Genomic DNA, 16,565 nt, shown 5'->3' with positions numbered 1-16,565 from the left:
CAATTGGAAAGCCAAAATAATATCGTGTAACTTAGGTCACTGATTGCATAGCACATTTGTCAAATTACAAACAGCAAACATTCAAAGTACCAGCTGAGGTGCAAAATATGCAAGCAATCCTCAGACTAATGTGTGTTTTACAGACCATTAATCAAATAATTCCTAACAACAAATGTGTAAGTCAAAAATCAAATGATGACTAAGGGAAAGAAGGGACCAAATGTTTTTTAAAGAAAACAAGTCCATTCCTCAATGCACATGTTCACTCCACATGATTTGCCACTTCAAAATCTTGCATTCAACATCCTAGCACATATCATTATTGCTGGAAAAAAACACGTGCTTACAAGATAATCGTATCACAGCAAAATCCTAGCAGAGAAAAAGTTCTGTCATCTTACAGGGTGAAGTAGGTTGGGAGGGGAAGTAACAACATTGAATATACCAGCCACTTGTGGTAAAAATGATAAGAAGATAACAATTATCTGGGATTGATAGTACCTATCGCGTGCTGGTACAAATCCATTTAAGACAAAACTATAGTTTATTTTTTACTGACTCACCCTGCACTAGGGAATATTACACTGTACACTGCTGTACCCATAGTTTTAATGTTGGGCACCCACTGTTGGCATCTACTGTTGGTCTGTTAGAAACTAAATGATGCCATATAACTAACTTCATTCTAAAGATATTAATGATGCGTTCAAACTCACAGTATTATTCTTCATGCGGTCCACCAGTCTTCTAACCTGTGTAGGAACATCCCTAAAAATAAAAGAAAAATAAAATAAGGAAAATAAAATATTAAAAAAAAAAAAAGGAATCCTGCATAGACAGCAACGCAAAGAAGAAAGCTCTTGAATTGATGTCCCTCACATAATGGCTAAAAATATCTTGGAAAGTCTAATTTTCATTGAATTAAAGGTATGATACCCCAAAAAGGCTATATTTTGAGACAGCAATGAGAAAAATGAGAAAAAAAAAAAGCATCTGACAGGTATTTGACCACTTTGCAAATGCTACATAGTTACAGTTTTACAAGCTATACAGAAAATACTGTGCTATTACAAAATAAGTGCACTTTGCTCCTACCCAACATCAGACAAATGCTATTGATACACATATCACTGAAGCACCAGTGCATGTATCAATATTATTACATCACCTTGAACCACTGAGGCATGTCTTAGAAGAAGTGTTCCAATGAGAAGAAGATATGATATGAATTTCTCTAGTTAATTCCCAATTCTGTCACAGACTGACCATAAGCATTCCATATTTTTCTTTTAGTGTCTCTGCATGAACTCTTGGTCCTACTGACAAGAGGGTTTGAATACACCTCCTATAAAACAGGGATGTTTTTTCTCTGCCTCATAATAGGGATGTGAAGATTTCTGAGTAGTGTTTGTAAAGTTCTTTGGGCTTCTTGGTTAAAAATACTAGAGAAAGCATTGCTTTTGCTGCTAATTTATTTGACTTAGATTAGAAACATTGCAAAGTCCCCATCACATTTCTTGGCCTTCATGCTAGAGATGGGCTAACAAAATATATTTGGGTTTGCCTATCAACCTTATTGCACTCTTGCCAAAGTCCTTTTTAGTTAGAACTGAGTTTTAAAGAAAAATCAACTTTTTTATTAAAATTAAAAGATTTTTCCTCTTACTCTGCATGATCCCCTGCCACAGCTTGGTTTAGTGCAGCATTACTTGTAGTCTGCTTTCCAGTGCCAACGGAATACCCTATCAGGGATGGGTTGAACTCACGAAGAATATCTGCAGAAAAAGACAGCACCCTGAAATGTTGCTTACTACAGCGGGTAGCAAATGAGGTTATAAAGATTAGACTTTAGTAAAAGATCATTAAAAAGCTTTAAGAGATACCTATCAAAAAATTAACCTTTAAGTATAATAAAAGTGGAGATTCATTGCCGTACAACTGTTTCCTTGCCTTCAAGATTTCTGAGTTTCATGAACCCTGATATCTCAGGATCTAACACAATCATCTTGGCTAGCAATGCCATTTTGCCTGGCAAGCGACAATGAGTAACGCTGTGCTCACACAGGCGACTCTCATGGTGTCATACTCTAACTGCAGATAAGATGGAATCAAATCCTTTAGCCTGATGTCCCCAGATGTATTAACCCCAAAGACCCAAGATTCCTTTCTAAATCTCAGGTTACAAACCAGCCTTACAAAACACCCAGATCTAAAATGCCCTGACCTCTAAAAGGCATGTAAAATCTGAGCTCGTAACATGATTCTGGTCCTGCCTAAAACAACTTTCCCATACAGTCAAAATAGTTTCTTTAGGCTATGATCTAAGAACTTTGATTCATCTATTCCCAATGCATTTTGGACAGAACTATAACCAACAGAAGAATACTGAAACAACCAATCCCCTCGGAATTACAAAATAAATAGTTAAGTCATGCACAGCAAATTACAGCCTGGTTGTTATGCAACTTTTACTCAGCACTGGACGTTGAATACAAAAGCATTGGTTCTGTCATGCTGCAAATTGTAACTCTTTCTTCATGTCTTCTTTTGTAACAACAGATGGTTTAATAGCTCCAGTTATTTCTCAAGTTTACAGGAAAAGGCACTTACTTGCAAGTGTCGTGACTGTGCTTATGTTTTCATTTCCCCCAACACTGTTAAAAAGAAAGAACAAGGAAAAATAAGTAACTCCCAAGAGATGATGGACTTTGTAAGGCAGTGGACTAAGTAAGAGAGCTCCCCCGTACGGAGCTCCGACAGGCGCACACAGCACAGCGCCCGGTGGTTGTACTGAGTCAGAGCAAGCTCTGTGTGTGCGTACATCAGTGAGGTCACGAAATCAGAGACTCGGTCATAATCATAATAATCATACTAAAAGCCCTGTATACCATCTGCCCTTTCAATTCTCTCACGTGTTTTGGCATATGTTCAAACCTAGTTGAAAGATGATAATTTTTAAAAGCCTCCTTCTTTGCTATTGTTGTCCCTATTAAAATATTTATTACTTCCAGTTTTAGTTAACAAATACTTTGTAACCATAACAACAAGTTCTAAAGGCATATATTTCAGAGTGATAAGTATACTCAATGCCTTTCAACCCCCATTTCAGTCAACTGGAAGAATACTACTAGACCAGTAAAATTCACCGTATGTGTGTGTGCTCTTTACTCTCCTTCACGCTGTAGAAAATGCTAGTATACTTTTCCCCTCAAAATGTCAGCAGATTATTATTCAGGATCAAAATATAAAAAGTTGGACTTGAACATCTCTGTAGTATTCCTTTAATTTGGAATAGAATATTCTGAAGTACTCTAGTACCTATTTAAATTTACAGAGCTGCAGTGGCTCAGATGGGTAAGAAATCATGAACAGAAAATCAGCCTGATAAGTTTGGTGTTAAATCATACAGTTGCAGAATAACACGTGAACATGATTGCTTTTTTTCAGAGTGGCTGTTTGACCTGTGTAATAAAATGCTGTATACATAAAAATCTGTACTGACTCATAACTGATAAACTGTTCTGCATGACGTAAGCAAAACTGGGAAAGAGTCAAGGAAATAGATACTGTGTTTGAAACAGCAGCAGCAAAAACCATCCCATCTTGACTTTTTGTGGACTGCTGATTTTATGTGAGAAAAATGGGTAACATGGACAACAGCAGGGAAGAGCAGACGGTATAGAAAGAGCAGGGACAGAAATGCAGAATGTGCAAGTGGTGCAATGGTGCTGGGATCTAGAAGTCTCCTTTGTGATAGCTGCAGCCATGAGAGAAGAGACCCCATTTCGTGCATGTAGCCAGGCCTACGCCAGCCGTGCTACATTGTACTCTAGATATCCACTAGCCTGAGCATTTTATTTATCACGAGTAATAGCACAACCACATACATCCATGCAAAACATGAAGTCAAATTCACAAGCCTCTATTTGATACAAAACCGACTATACGTATCAAAACCCAAGAAAATGGATTCCCTCCCACTGAGGGGGAAATTCCTGGAACTCACCTCCAAGAAACACCTCGGTACTGAGTTAGGACATCCATAACATCATGGGGTTTGGATGCTGCTCCATTACCTGCCTGGAAGCAGAAGAGAAGAAGAATTCACCTTCAGAAAATAAGAATTGCCACGGTAACTAGTCCTCTGACTGACCCTGGTGAAAATAATTACAGTGTATATTAATGAAGCAAGCTATGTCATCGTCCCAAAATATAACAGTTCTCAGGAGGATCAAGGGCTGAGGGTATTTTAATTCCGCTCCAGTGAATTACCCTCTTCTATCAACTTCTTGATTAGATCAAGTGGGGAAAAAATTGGTTGAGAATGTTAAAAATATTCATATAATTCTAAATTTACATAAGCAATAAATAAGATAGCAATGATCCGGAATGAATAATTTATTATAATGTTCCTCACATTAAAAAGTAGTATGGAGATTTTATGTCTTCCCTTCTCCAGTTTCCCCATGAAAGCAGACTACAAGTATTTAATGTGGTAATTAGCGCAGAACACGTAAGAAACATGAATTACGATATGAGCAGTGAAGTAGTCATCACCAATTGGAGAATCAGTCAGTCCAGGGGTAACAAGTTTATGTAGTTCCAGGAATAGTGTCAAAAGATATTCTCAAGATAAATCACCCTTGACACACCTGATGACCTATTGCAATTTTACTCAAATATTTCGTTAGTATAAATGGACATGGCTTTATAGGCTTTGGTATCATCGTATATATATTTACCATAACATACATATACACACAACTAGCTGCAGAATTTCTTCTATTTATGCTGCTTACTAATAGCTTTGAAGGTCAATACCTTGGGAGCTGCGTAGAATCATTGAAGAAAAGTAATTGTTGCAAGTCTACTCTAGCTGTCTGGGTTTGCTGCTGTGCCATTTAATCTAGCAGCTCTTCCTTGCGTGGCACTTTTGTGGACTTTATGTGGGAACCATGCACGGCAGATTACCAGCCAGTCAAGGTGGAATATGGAAAAAAATATGTGAAAAATGTGCTTGGCTCAATAGGGTATAACTGTACTTACTCTATTTCTCAGGTTAAAAATTGAGAAAAGCTTTTTCATTGCTTGCTTTAATGATGGCTGTCCAGTCATCTTTACTTACCGTGAGTGAATCTCCCAGAGCAGCAATCACCCGAATATCCGCCGGTTTCAAATTATGAACTAATAAATAAAAAATAAAGGTAGTTTAAGGGAAAAAGGAAAGAAAGAAAACTTCAAACTGTGACGGTTATCAGCACTTTTCCTCAGAATAACCATAAAGCATTGCAAAGACAGTATTTTAATATTCATGACAGCACCAGTTCGGAATGACAGACACTGACAGGCTGTCAGAATTTTATATTTTTTCTTTTTACAATTTAATCTTTATATAATTATATTAAGATATTTTACATAATTATGTATTACTATATAATGATATATAATTAAATATATCAATATTTTTATGTTTTACATAAATTTGTAAGAATAATCACAAATTATTCTTGGCCTATAGCTGGGCATTAGCTACAGCAACAAGGGAGGCAGTAACATTTTGGTCTTGCCTCTGTTCTTACTCAAATTCCTTTTAACCAGTGGAAACAACTGAAAAGCAGGCACAGCTCTGGTGCTAGCACAGGGTGGAACTCTGGGGACAATCCCAGCTTCTGAGGGATGACAAAACCCACCTGGGGACAGAATTCCATGTGGCTTTTTGCACCCCAGACTGCACTGACAAGACCCACTACTCCATACATACTCAGTTTTCCTATCCCTGCAACTGCAAGACCTGTCTCCTGTCTTTTCCACAGTCGCTTCTTCCTTTGTATGCGAAAGGTGTAGTTGCATAAGCTTTCACCATCCTTGAGAGAGAACTTGCATCTTGCTGTGTAACTGCTTGCGTTATTCCAAGAAGGATCTTAAGAGCCACAGTCAGTAGTGTCTACTGCTTCCAGGAAAAGTGTACCTGTCCTAAACAAACCTGGTTCCTGTTCCCCTTCTATCATCAAATGAAGTAGCTCTACAGTGAAATTACACAGGACGGTACCTGAAACGGGAACTGTGTCAGAGGGACCCCGGTCAAAACAGGGAATATTTGTTCCATAACTCCTCTCCTGCAAAGACAGACGAGGCGAGACTTCACATTGGACTCACTATACTCTGGTTGTGATAAACAATGTCTCAGAGCATTAGATTAATGAATTTCCCACATGCTTTGCATACAACTACCCGGCTCAGCCTGTCCTCAGGCCATGCCTACACCTGCCCATTGAAGGCAGACACAAGCTCGGTCTGCTTAGAAGCCGCATGGCCGTGTTAGTGCTGCACAGCTCTTGCCTGCCAGTGGGGCCAGTTATCTCAGACTGTGCCATGCAGTGTTCAGCTATGCAACATTTTATGTGCCTATACTCAAAGCTAGGTGAGCTCACACCTTCTTGTGAGAAACTGAACATTCCTGGAATATCCCAGCATGAAACCATAGCTTCATCAGCAGACCATGAGCCTGGCTTCTCCACACACAACCCTCTATGTGTCAGGAGGGCCAGTGATTTGCCCTCCTGGCTCTTTTGGGTTACAGCCTATTGACGGCAGCACCCCCAAGGTCTACTGTTAGTGAAGGCTGACTGTCAGTATACCAGAGCAGACTATCACACAAGACTCAAGGACATGTGTCTGCTTCAAATCTCTCTACAGAACTCCTTAAGTAAGCTACCTTGCCTAAGGAAAAGACACTTATCTTGTCTCATTGCTTCATTTTGTTGGGTTGGGTTTTTTTATTATTATTATTATTAAAAAATTTATTATTAAAAAAAACACCCCACAAAACAAAACAAAGCCACAAATATAACACAGTGTTGCTTCTTGCTTCCTATGCCATAGCTACCAAAAAAAAGTGGTAGGTACCATTGCTCCATGCACAGTACAAAACACCCTGAGTAACTAACAAAACAGGTGGCATTATGTTAAAGTAAGAGGAGAAATGTGTATTACTACTCCAATGATGTACAGGCCATTTTGAGTGCAGATGTGGTTTAGACACTGTGTTCTGGGACATGAAAATGAACATTACCACCTCCCTCTGCACCTCTGTAGCTGCTTGGGAACACTAAGTTGTACTTAGAATTGGAGTACCATGACTTAAAAAAAACACAAACCACAAAAAAAAAACCCCAAGCACAGCTGTTTACCTCCAAAAATCTAATCACAAAAAAAAAAAAAAATCAAAAAAAAACATGAAAAAATCCATTGTTATTCAGTTTTACTGTGGTGTAAACGAGATGAAATCAGACCCACACAGTGGTGTCATGCTGATCTGCTCTGTTTTCCTCTGTGGTAGGACTAAATGGCCCCATTTTCACTATCTTCTTATTTCAGGGAAATTAACATTGTTATCCAGGTGCTTAAGAAAGGTTCTTAACAGTGAAGGCAAGACTTTAGGCTGGCTGAAGACATCTAGTTTAAATCATACTCTACAAAACCCACAAAGGAGAAAATGAGCTATTAAGCATCTAACTATTCAGGCATGGAAATAAGGAGCTGGAGCTTTGTATTTAGTTTTCCTAGGTAGTATTGTTTAATTAGGCTACAACACACTCTCACCCACCTGCCCCACTCCCTGGAATACATTCAGTCCATATGATGCAAATAGTCCTACTATACCTGAGGTGTTTCTTTGGCGTTTGATGTCTCTGGGGAAGATGAGTAGTTACTATTTCTATATGTGAACAAATATGGGCTTTCCTGCAGAGTGAAGAGAGTGTGTTTACCAATGCTAATGGAAACATAGTCAGCTGATATTAAAATCTTCTGGCTAGATTTTCCAAGAGAAAAAAATATTTAACAGTATTAATTTTTGAATGAACATTGCACTACTGAAGTAAACCAGGTTAGACCTGAAAATTAAGCCCTGGTACGCTCTAGGCACAACACCACCTCTTGCCTTAAACCTAACATCAAACAAAACACGTAATTCCATTTCTTTGATGTTTTAATTGCTGTTCACTGAAGCTTTCGGGTGCCAGTAATATTTTATCACTATCAATTTATTGAAGTCAGAACTTAAATGCAAAAACATTCAAGAACTGTTCTTTGAACCTGAGATGCTCAGGCCCTAAAGATACTGCTGGGCTATTGACAGCTCCAGAGACTAAAACAGTTAAATCTGACAGCAGACACAGTTAAATCACAGAAAAGCTAAATTATATAAAATACATGGATTCCATTTTATTGCTGAAAAAGATTTCAATACTGATAACGCACCTCTGATATCTGCAATTAATAAATTCAGATTAGCTAGTTATATTTTGAATAAAAAATATCTGACAGTACGACCATTTAACTAGATTTTGTCAAAAGTTGTTTTCAGAGTTTCACCTTTATAAAATAAAGAGCATGTGTCAATGAACTTTAAGAACACTACATTTTTAACAGTGTAGTATCTTGGGCAAGTACACATTCCCCAGAACTTCAGAAAATGACAACAGTATTTGAAAACTTGGAAATTCTGTGAAGAGTATATAAAATCTCACACTAGGACTTACTCACAAAGTAAGGAAACCCTTTTACCTGAGATGGACACTGGACCTGAAGCATTTTTGTGACTCCGTAAGGCTGCTTCTGCCCAACTGGCTCCATCTGGAAAGGGAGAGAATAGAGGAAATGTACCCGTGCTGTGTGTGGGAGGGAAGGGAAAATAGCAGCAGCTCAAAGGCTCTAGTGCCTGGAGTTTTCCATCAGGTCCATATAGATATATATATATATCTGCATGTGTGTGTGTATATACACACATTTAAAAACTTGTTTTGTTTATGGTAAATATTTATCTATGTATAACATACCACATGTTTACCTACAAAGGCAAGGAACTGAAAACAAGACCTCTCACACGATCAGTCTTATGCCATCACCATTAAAACAACCATCCACACATTAACTCTGCTCTTGGGAATTCCACCGTAAGTGGTTTTCCCCCTAAGGCACTGATCTCATGCCGCAGTTATTCAGCTGTTCACAATCAAGTTGCTATTTATCAGCTCAACCACAGTAACTGTAGACATGGTCCAGAAGATCATAGCTTAAACCATCCTCGTGATTAGTTTATGATGCAGTTTAAACTTTACTGCAATTTGCAAGCCAGTACTACTCAGCTGGGCTGGGTATGAGAAAGCAAAGGGTGGGTTGCCACAGCTCAGCCGCCACAGCTTAGCCGCCAGGACAGACCTTGCAGCAGTCTGTCCATCCTCCCAGGCCTCAGCCACATTTTTTGTCTTCTTCCAGGCTGTGAAACCATGCTTACGGACACTTGAGAAAGGCACACTTGGGAGTTCACAGTTTATAGTTGTCATATAGAAGTATAAAGAAACACCCAGGCTTTTGTGTGGGAGGAAAAGCAACTTTGAGTAGATTGAAACTTTGAAGTAAAAATGGTATTACTGAAACTCCTTGGAAAATGCAGTTTTGACTCAGATGATACACTGAAAACTTAGGTAAGTTCACATCACTTTACCTCAGAAGCAGAAAGTATAAAATCCCTAATATAAATGGAAAACTAAAATTCTTCCATTTGGTGATGCATTCATGTTGCACTAACTTCTTTCCTTCTGTTTTACGAATGCTATCTTTATGTACTCCCTCTGCTGCAAATTGATTTTGCAGCAAAGTCAGAAACATGGAATATAACACATTATGGTCACACACCAATCCTCTAGTGGCTGTAGCCTGTGCAACTAAAAGCTTGCTAATTTATCCCACCTTCCAGAACTGTTTCCTTATCTACATTTTCATACATGTTAGAAAATGCCAAAAGGTGCACTCTGATGCTGCATAGAGGCTTGATAATATTTATATCTGTTGGTCTTCTAACAAGATGGAGAGGGGGTTGTTAATGAAATATTATGGAATGATTCAAAACTCAATACTGACAGCACAATGTGGTAAATACCACAAACAATCACTTCACCTGTTCAGGCACCTTGCTGGGTGCTAATTAAATTCCAATCATACCCAAAGGATTTGGCCACTGATTTAGATTTTGACAGCTGCTGCTGCCAGAAGCAGCAGACTACATAAGAAACAGCACTGAAGGGACTGAAAAATACAAGCAGCTTGACATCACTGATACATGCTGGGCAGGAATGTTATTATTCTATTTTGATTGTTCCTTCAATAAAAATAATGGGATAATCCAGAGAAACAGAGAAGAGGTTTACAGAACTAATATCCTTTGAAGAAACAGAGTCTGTGCTTTTTTGAGGGAGAGATAGAAATAAAAGGAATATTCCTGAAACATGCAAATTAATGAAGCTCAGAGAAAAGATACATTGGGAACTGGTACTTTCCCATCCTCCTAGGACAAAACAAAGTAGCTATTTAATGACATTCTTAAAAGAAAATACTCTTGTTCCAGCACAGAATCACCCCACAGAACATGGGACAACGGTGGTATTTCTTGGCTAGGAATGAATTTCAAACAATTGTTAGACACTTGTATGTTGTTGGGAGTTGAGTAATGAAAATTCATTTCTCCAGGAGGCGATTCATTCCAGATGGTTCAGAGACATGGTTCTTCCAGCTAAGTGTGACAGCTCCCATGCAGCAGAGCTGCAAGGTCCTGGTCAGGAAATCAGGCACCAAGGCTGCACTGTGGTCAGACAAAATGCCCCCTGAATTCCAGGACATCTGTTGTGCAGGCTGGTTAGCGTGCAGGTCTGCTCTGGTACTGCACCAGTTTCAAAGTCAGTGTACGCTCCTGAACACAGAAGAGAGGCACAGGCAGCCTCCTGTGCTGCTGTTCCTGTTCAGGTCCTTGCCTGGTTTCAGTTTCTCTCTTGGTTGTACGATAGGGTTTTTTTTTTTTTTTGTGGTGTTTTCTGTTTTGCAAAAAGATGCCAAACACAAAAGCCAGAGCTTCTTGTCATTCTTTACACACATCAAAGGAGCTTTGCCCCCAGATACATTTCCAGAGGTAAAATTGTATGCATTTGCCAAAATCGGTCAATCAGGCTCTCCGTGGTAAACATCAAAGCTGTCCAAGCAAACTACCAACCTCTCTCAGCTTTTCCTAGCTACCCAGCGTCATTTAGTTGGCTGTTTTCTGATGTGTTTAGCATATGAATTGCTTTGCTTCCAGACAGCTAGAAATGTTTTGGTAAGATATCTAGCCATGCCTAGGGCAAGTCCTTAGTACCTACTAGCTCAGCTTCTTCTCAGCCAGACTGAAGTGCAGTCCTATTGCCTTGCCACTAGATTTTCAAGGTTTTGCCCTTTGGCCAATAAGCAGGTAATCATTCCAATAAAAGAGGCTGGTACCAAGCCTCAATACAAGGTAAGAGCAGCCTGGCAGGCAGCAGGAAGCAGCAGCTCTCTGAAGGCAGTTCTCAGACACCTCCTCATTCTGCTGTGTTTGCTACTCGGCATGCCGTGATCTTGATTTCTTATCAGTTCCTGATACTGAATTGTGGATTGTTCTGTTTTTAAAGCAGTCTGCATAAACCATTAGCTGGACTTCCTAGTAGAACTAGCTTGCCCTTTACTAGATGAGGACACCTGCCAGTGCTTTTTACGTTGAAAGAACATTTCATACAATCTGCTTTTACATCATGGCAGAATACCACAGGCAGACAAGAAACCTACCCAGAGGTGCCTTTCTGATGATTGCCAGCTGTATTAAGCAAATTCCACTAAATAAAACAGAGAGGAAGAGGAGTTGTGAAGGGTGTACTACCCTTCCTGTAATCTTATTTCTAACCAGTAGGAAGGTGCAGTTTTGCCACATTTTGCTCTTCTTCCAGATCACCTGGACTGTCCCTTACTAGAGGAACCACCTCACACTAAGGAAAAACACTGAAATAAAGGACCATTGGTATTTGTGTCCTTTACGACGATTCCCTGGTTCTGGTGGCTCCCCAGCATGTTCACTGCCTGAGTCTGGGCAACTGGCCCTAATGCAGCCATCCTTAAAAGTACCACGCACTTTGTTTTGCTTAGTTTTTTACTTCTAACGTTTCAACAAAATGCTCCTAGCAGTTAAAGCGACAAGATTAGAGTAACACACCAAAGAAAGAGATGCTGGAGGACAGAGCCCAGGAGACCAAATAAAGTCTGTGCAGAAAAGGGTTAGGGACAGAAAAATGAAGCAGAGGGGAAAAGAGCGGGTCTTCTGCTGGCAGAAGCAGCAAATAAAAAAGTATCATTTGAAGGGACAGAAGGAATTTGTTGCAAGCCAAGTATAAGAATTTGAGAGGGCAGGAAAGAGAAATCAGTGCCGAGTTGACTGAGTATGTCTGCATAAGTTACAAAACTCCAGAAGATAAATCCTATCCCTCTCTCCTCCTACAGAGGATTTGGAAGAGGCGATATACCTGTTTCAGACTGGGGGTAATACTGTCACAACTCCTTGTAAAGAATATCCAAGATGCCTGGTACTGGCTTCTGCATAAATTGAAATCTAAAAGGTCTGATAGTAAGAGGCCATAGGGAAAAAAAAAAAAAAAAAAAAAAAAGAGCAGCTATAGTCTAGACTTGGAAAAAAATGAAAGCAAAGCCTATCAGTCAGAAGCATGTGAATTCTGCTAAATGCAGAGTCCAATAAAAGAAAAGAACAGTACTCAAAGGTGAAGGTCAGTTTCCCACTGAAAAGCCCTAGAACACTTCTTGGCTGAGGCTGATCTATTGCCACAGTTAGGTGGATCTCAGAATCTGAGGAGTTTGGTTCAGTTGCCTCCAAACAATTCCTGCTGGAGAGGCACAAAATGGGCTGACAAACTGGCGGCACTGTGGTCCCTCTCCAGTTGGAAGCATTCATTTTCTGCACTAGCTGAAATCATAGTCATCATTTAATGTCAAAAACTTGCTGTTGGAAAAACTGTGCTAAGCAGGTGTAAAGGGCCACTCTTCACAGCAAAAAACCACACACTTTGTGTGGCTTGCTCCCAACTAGCTTCAAACTTTATAATGGTTAGAATCTGAGGAGGATATGCCACTGCTTTCTAGTGTCTTATGGATCATTTTACATGATGGTGATTGTGTGATCTAGGTAAATATCTCCAACACTGATGGGGACACTGAGACATGGGTGAGTAAAGTAACTCAGTTTCTTGACAGAGGATTGCCAGAAACAGAGATAATGTTTAATTCATGCTTCAGAAATCTGATTTTCAGTGTTTACTTTGATTATTTGACTAGTGAAACTAATTGCCTAGTGGGACTAAGGCAAAACGATGATAAAGAAGCCAATGTGCATCTTATCATGGCATCTATTTTGCGACAGAACTCAGGTAAGAACTTTGTCATCATACTTGGAAATGTCACAGATAACAGCAAAGGAGATAACTGGATGCAGCATCGTTGTTCCAAGGTTAGAGCTTCAACAGCTGATCAATTTTTAACTCTTTGGCTCCTACTAACTAACTAAAGTCCTACTAACTTTAGCTAAAAGATAACATCTTTTATTGAAGTGACTACCATTTTTCTAGCTGTATCATCTGGTTGAATAAAAGCCTCATCCTGCAAATCCTGCTTCTTTCAGTGATCAGGGCTACAACAGCATTACTACTGCCAGAATTAACATAAAAGGAAACAAGAACATGCCAATCTGTGTGAATTTATTTTTTGAAGGTGGTTTACTAAAAGGTGGTTGCGGTGTAGAATTTTTTTTCCTTCATGCTTAGGATAATTTGGACAAACACAGGAATAGTAGGTGCTCTCAAATGAAAATCTAATCAACACATGGACAGAAAAACAAGCAAAAAAAGTCTTTTACCTTTAATCTAACTGAATTGGCCACTGCAGATTCTTTTTAATTAAAAAAGAATACTGTACGTGTTATAAGAAGGTTATTGGAAAAAAAAAAAAGCAGAAGTTTTTGAAAGTTTCTAAGTCAGAAGGAATAGTAAAATCAACAACTTATCCAAAACCACTGATATCAGGACGTATCCAAATATAATATGCACTAAGCAGTAACATCCTACTTTGCTCTGGTGAGTCCAAAACCACGTGCCAGCATTTTTGTCTCATACTGAAAAGCAACTCCCTTTTCTTCACTCGCTCCCATCATCAATTTTAAACTGCAGTCCCTTCTAGCTCTACATGCATCCACTCAGTTGTACACAAAAATCCTGTCAGCAGCTCAAGTCTGCAGAAGGAAACAGTGCCCTACAGAACTGATCATCATGTTGAATGTCAGGTAGGTTGGGGAGCCCATGTTTCTTTCAGACACCCTCTCCCACTCATGAGAAGGAGCCATTTGTTGGCTTTCCTCAGCTGGGCAGGACATCTAACTCTTGAGGAAGTAACAGGAGCTCTCCAAGGCTGTCCAGCACCTTTTTACTATAAGCAACACCAGCAGAAGGATGATGGTTAAGGAGGAGACAACATCATGAGACTCATTAGTAAAAGGGCTGGGGTTTTTACTAGTAAAAGGATACAGAAAAGAGTAGACAGAAGAGTATAATCACTATAAGCTCAGGTTAGGATGAGCCTCAGCTGTCACTGTGCCATGCTGTCACAGAGGTAAGATTAGAAAAAGAAGCATTTGTCACAGCTTATTTACTCCCTGAGACTTCCCTACTATGGAAATCCTTCTAAATAGCTCTTGGTGGTAAGTAGCAGCCACAGAACAGCAAGAGATGTGTCTTGGGATTGTAGGGCATTTAGCATTGTTTGAGAGCAGCCTCCCTGCGCAGCTGAGCGTAGCAGTCATGGTATGTTTCTTTCTATAGTCTTCCTTCCCCTGCCTCCTTGCTACTCAGCCTGGCGAATGTGGAGTTGCTACAAGGCATCTGTACTAAGTCCAGTAAGCAACAGTGTCTGGCACTGCTCACCATGTTGTTCCAGAGGCCCACAGCCACAAAAGTATAATCTTCCAGAGTTGCCTCTTGTGTCTTTGATGTGGTAACGAAACCATCCTTGCCCTGAAAGAGAAAGCATTTAAAGCATGACAGAACACTGAAGAGTATGGAAAGATGAAATATTCAGCCACAAAAGGCCCCAATCTAGAAAATGATATTTATATCCATCTCTGGCACTCTCATTAAGCCACTTATTGATGATCTCAGTTACTGCTGGTGTGTCAAGACAGATCCTGTTCTTGTAAGTGACTGCTGTAAGGCAGCAGTCAAGGGACTGCACATCAACAGAACAAGACGACCACCAGAGCAACAACAAGGCACAATCGCAGCAGTGACATACAGGAGATCAGAGACACACGCAGATGTGATAACATGAATGATTTGGAATAAACAACACTTTCTCTAGCTAACACTTACATGCATTTAAGTAGAAGCATACAGAATTCATCTTAAGAGGTTAGGCTTATTTTTAAATGACAGTAACTGTTGTGTTTGGCAGATTACACACGGTGGCCTGCAGGTATACCACAAATCAGAAGAAATAAAGAATCTACCTATGACATAAGATGGCATTTAAGGCAATAAGAGCAATTTACTAAGAGAAAAAGTAATGCCATCAAAGTGAAAAATCTGTCATTTACATATGGATCAGCCATCAACAAAACAAGCCTGACCCAGCAGCACAGGAAGATTTCGCAACATAACAGACCCCAACCTTCCTGGAAGACAAGTTTCTTCTCCCAGTTTACTTCATTCTGATACTGAGCTGAGGGGAACAATGGAATTACCGCAAATTCAACGAGCTGTTATGATGCCCAGGAACCAGACGACGACTCACCACCAACTTGGTTTACAAATAACCATCCAAAGTTATGTGTTGAATTTTGATACCTTGTATCTGAGTAAACCATTATCTAGGAAGTAATATTTACCTGCTTCATTGCTAAGTTTCAGACAACCTGGACCTTTGAACTTCCCTTTAAAATTCAGTTATGGAAAAATAATTTCTGACATCCCAGGCAACCCTACCTATATTCATTCCCTGCTGGCTATAACAGATAAAAATCTGGACAAAATTCATTCCCAGACTGCATTAATCTCATTGCAGGGAGGTAGCTACTTTCCAGCAGTTTACAAAACCTTTTTTTTTCCCCCCACTACCCACTTTTAAATACTTCTTGTTACCCACTTTTTGCCTTTGTTACCGAACACACAAGAGCATAATCAGGGATGAATATGCTGATGACTACAAAGATATGGAAAAATTAGCAGCACTGATGATTTCCAGACAATTATGCCCTAATCTACAGAGATGCCTTGATTTCTCCTGGAACATAGCATTCAAAAAACACAGGATCTCTGACTGATGCTGTTTGAAGCAAGCTCCACTCTCAGGACATCTGATCCTGAGGTGCGTTCTGTATGTGCCCAGCTACCCTTGCCTTCTAGCATTACACACAGCCTAGACAGGAAAGAGCCAGCTAAATACTGCACTCAATCTCAGCAGATACAATCCAGAAAGAATGGAGCAACTCTAGTTTACTCACTGGTCTGAGCAGCAGATTTCTTTCTTGGAGAGAAGGCTGAAGAACAACAGTGAAGTCATCCTTTTGATCAAACCTCGCAGACTCCAGCAGTTTTTCCCAAGCATCCTGAACAGAAAACCATTTAATCAGATGAGTATTATCAGGTAGAGAGTGTAATATATGTGCAATT

The 16,565-nt window shown here is 39.6% G+C and overlaps 1 protein-coding gene across 1 annotated transcript in view; it reads right to left on the bottom strand.

The window, feature by feature from the left end:
* Positions 1–16,565, bottom strand: part of PLB1 (phospholipase B1) — a 102,388-nt gene that overhangs the window by 50,639 nt on the left and 35,184 nt on the right. Inside the window, exons 13-22 of the mRNA XM_080408286.1 lie at positions 16,397–16,501; positions 14,823–14,912; positions 8,569–8,637; positions 7,663–7,743; positions 6,050–6,116; positions 5,126–5,184; positions 4,007–4,080; positions 2,611–2,654; positions 1,667–1,775; positions 717–768 (exon numbers count right to left, since the gene is read on the bottom strand). Coding sequence (XP_080264412.1) covers positions 717–768; positions 1,667–1,775; positions 2,611–2,654; positions 4,007–4,080; positions 5,126–5,184; positions 6,050–6,116; positions 7,663–7,743; positions 8,569–8,637; positions 14,823–14,912; positions 16,397–16,501 — 750 coding nt within the window. The remainder of the gene's footprint in view (positions 1–716; positions 769–1,666; positions 1,776–2,610; positions 2,655–4,006; positions 4,081–5,125; positions 5,185–6,049; positions 6,117–7,662; positions 7,744–8,568; positions 8,638–14,822; positions 14,913–16,396; positions 16,502–16,565) is intronic.

Source organism: Falco punctatus (assembly GCF_963210335.1).
Source record: "Falco punctatus genome assembly, chromosome: 12".
NCBI lineage: Eukaryota > Metazoa > Chordata > Aves > Falconiformes > Falconidae > Falco > Falco punctatus.
The sequence above is the reverse complement of the archived record's forward strand: the minus strand, read 5'-3'. Positions and strand labels throughout refer to the sequence as shown.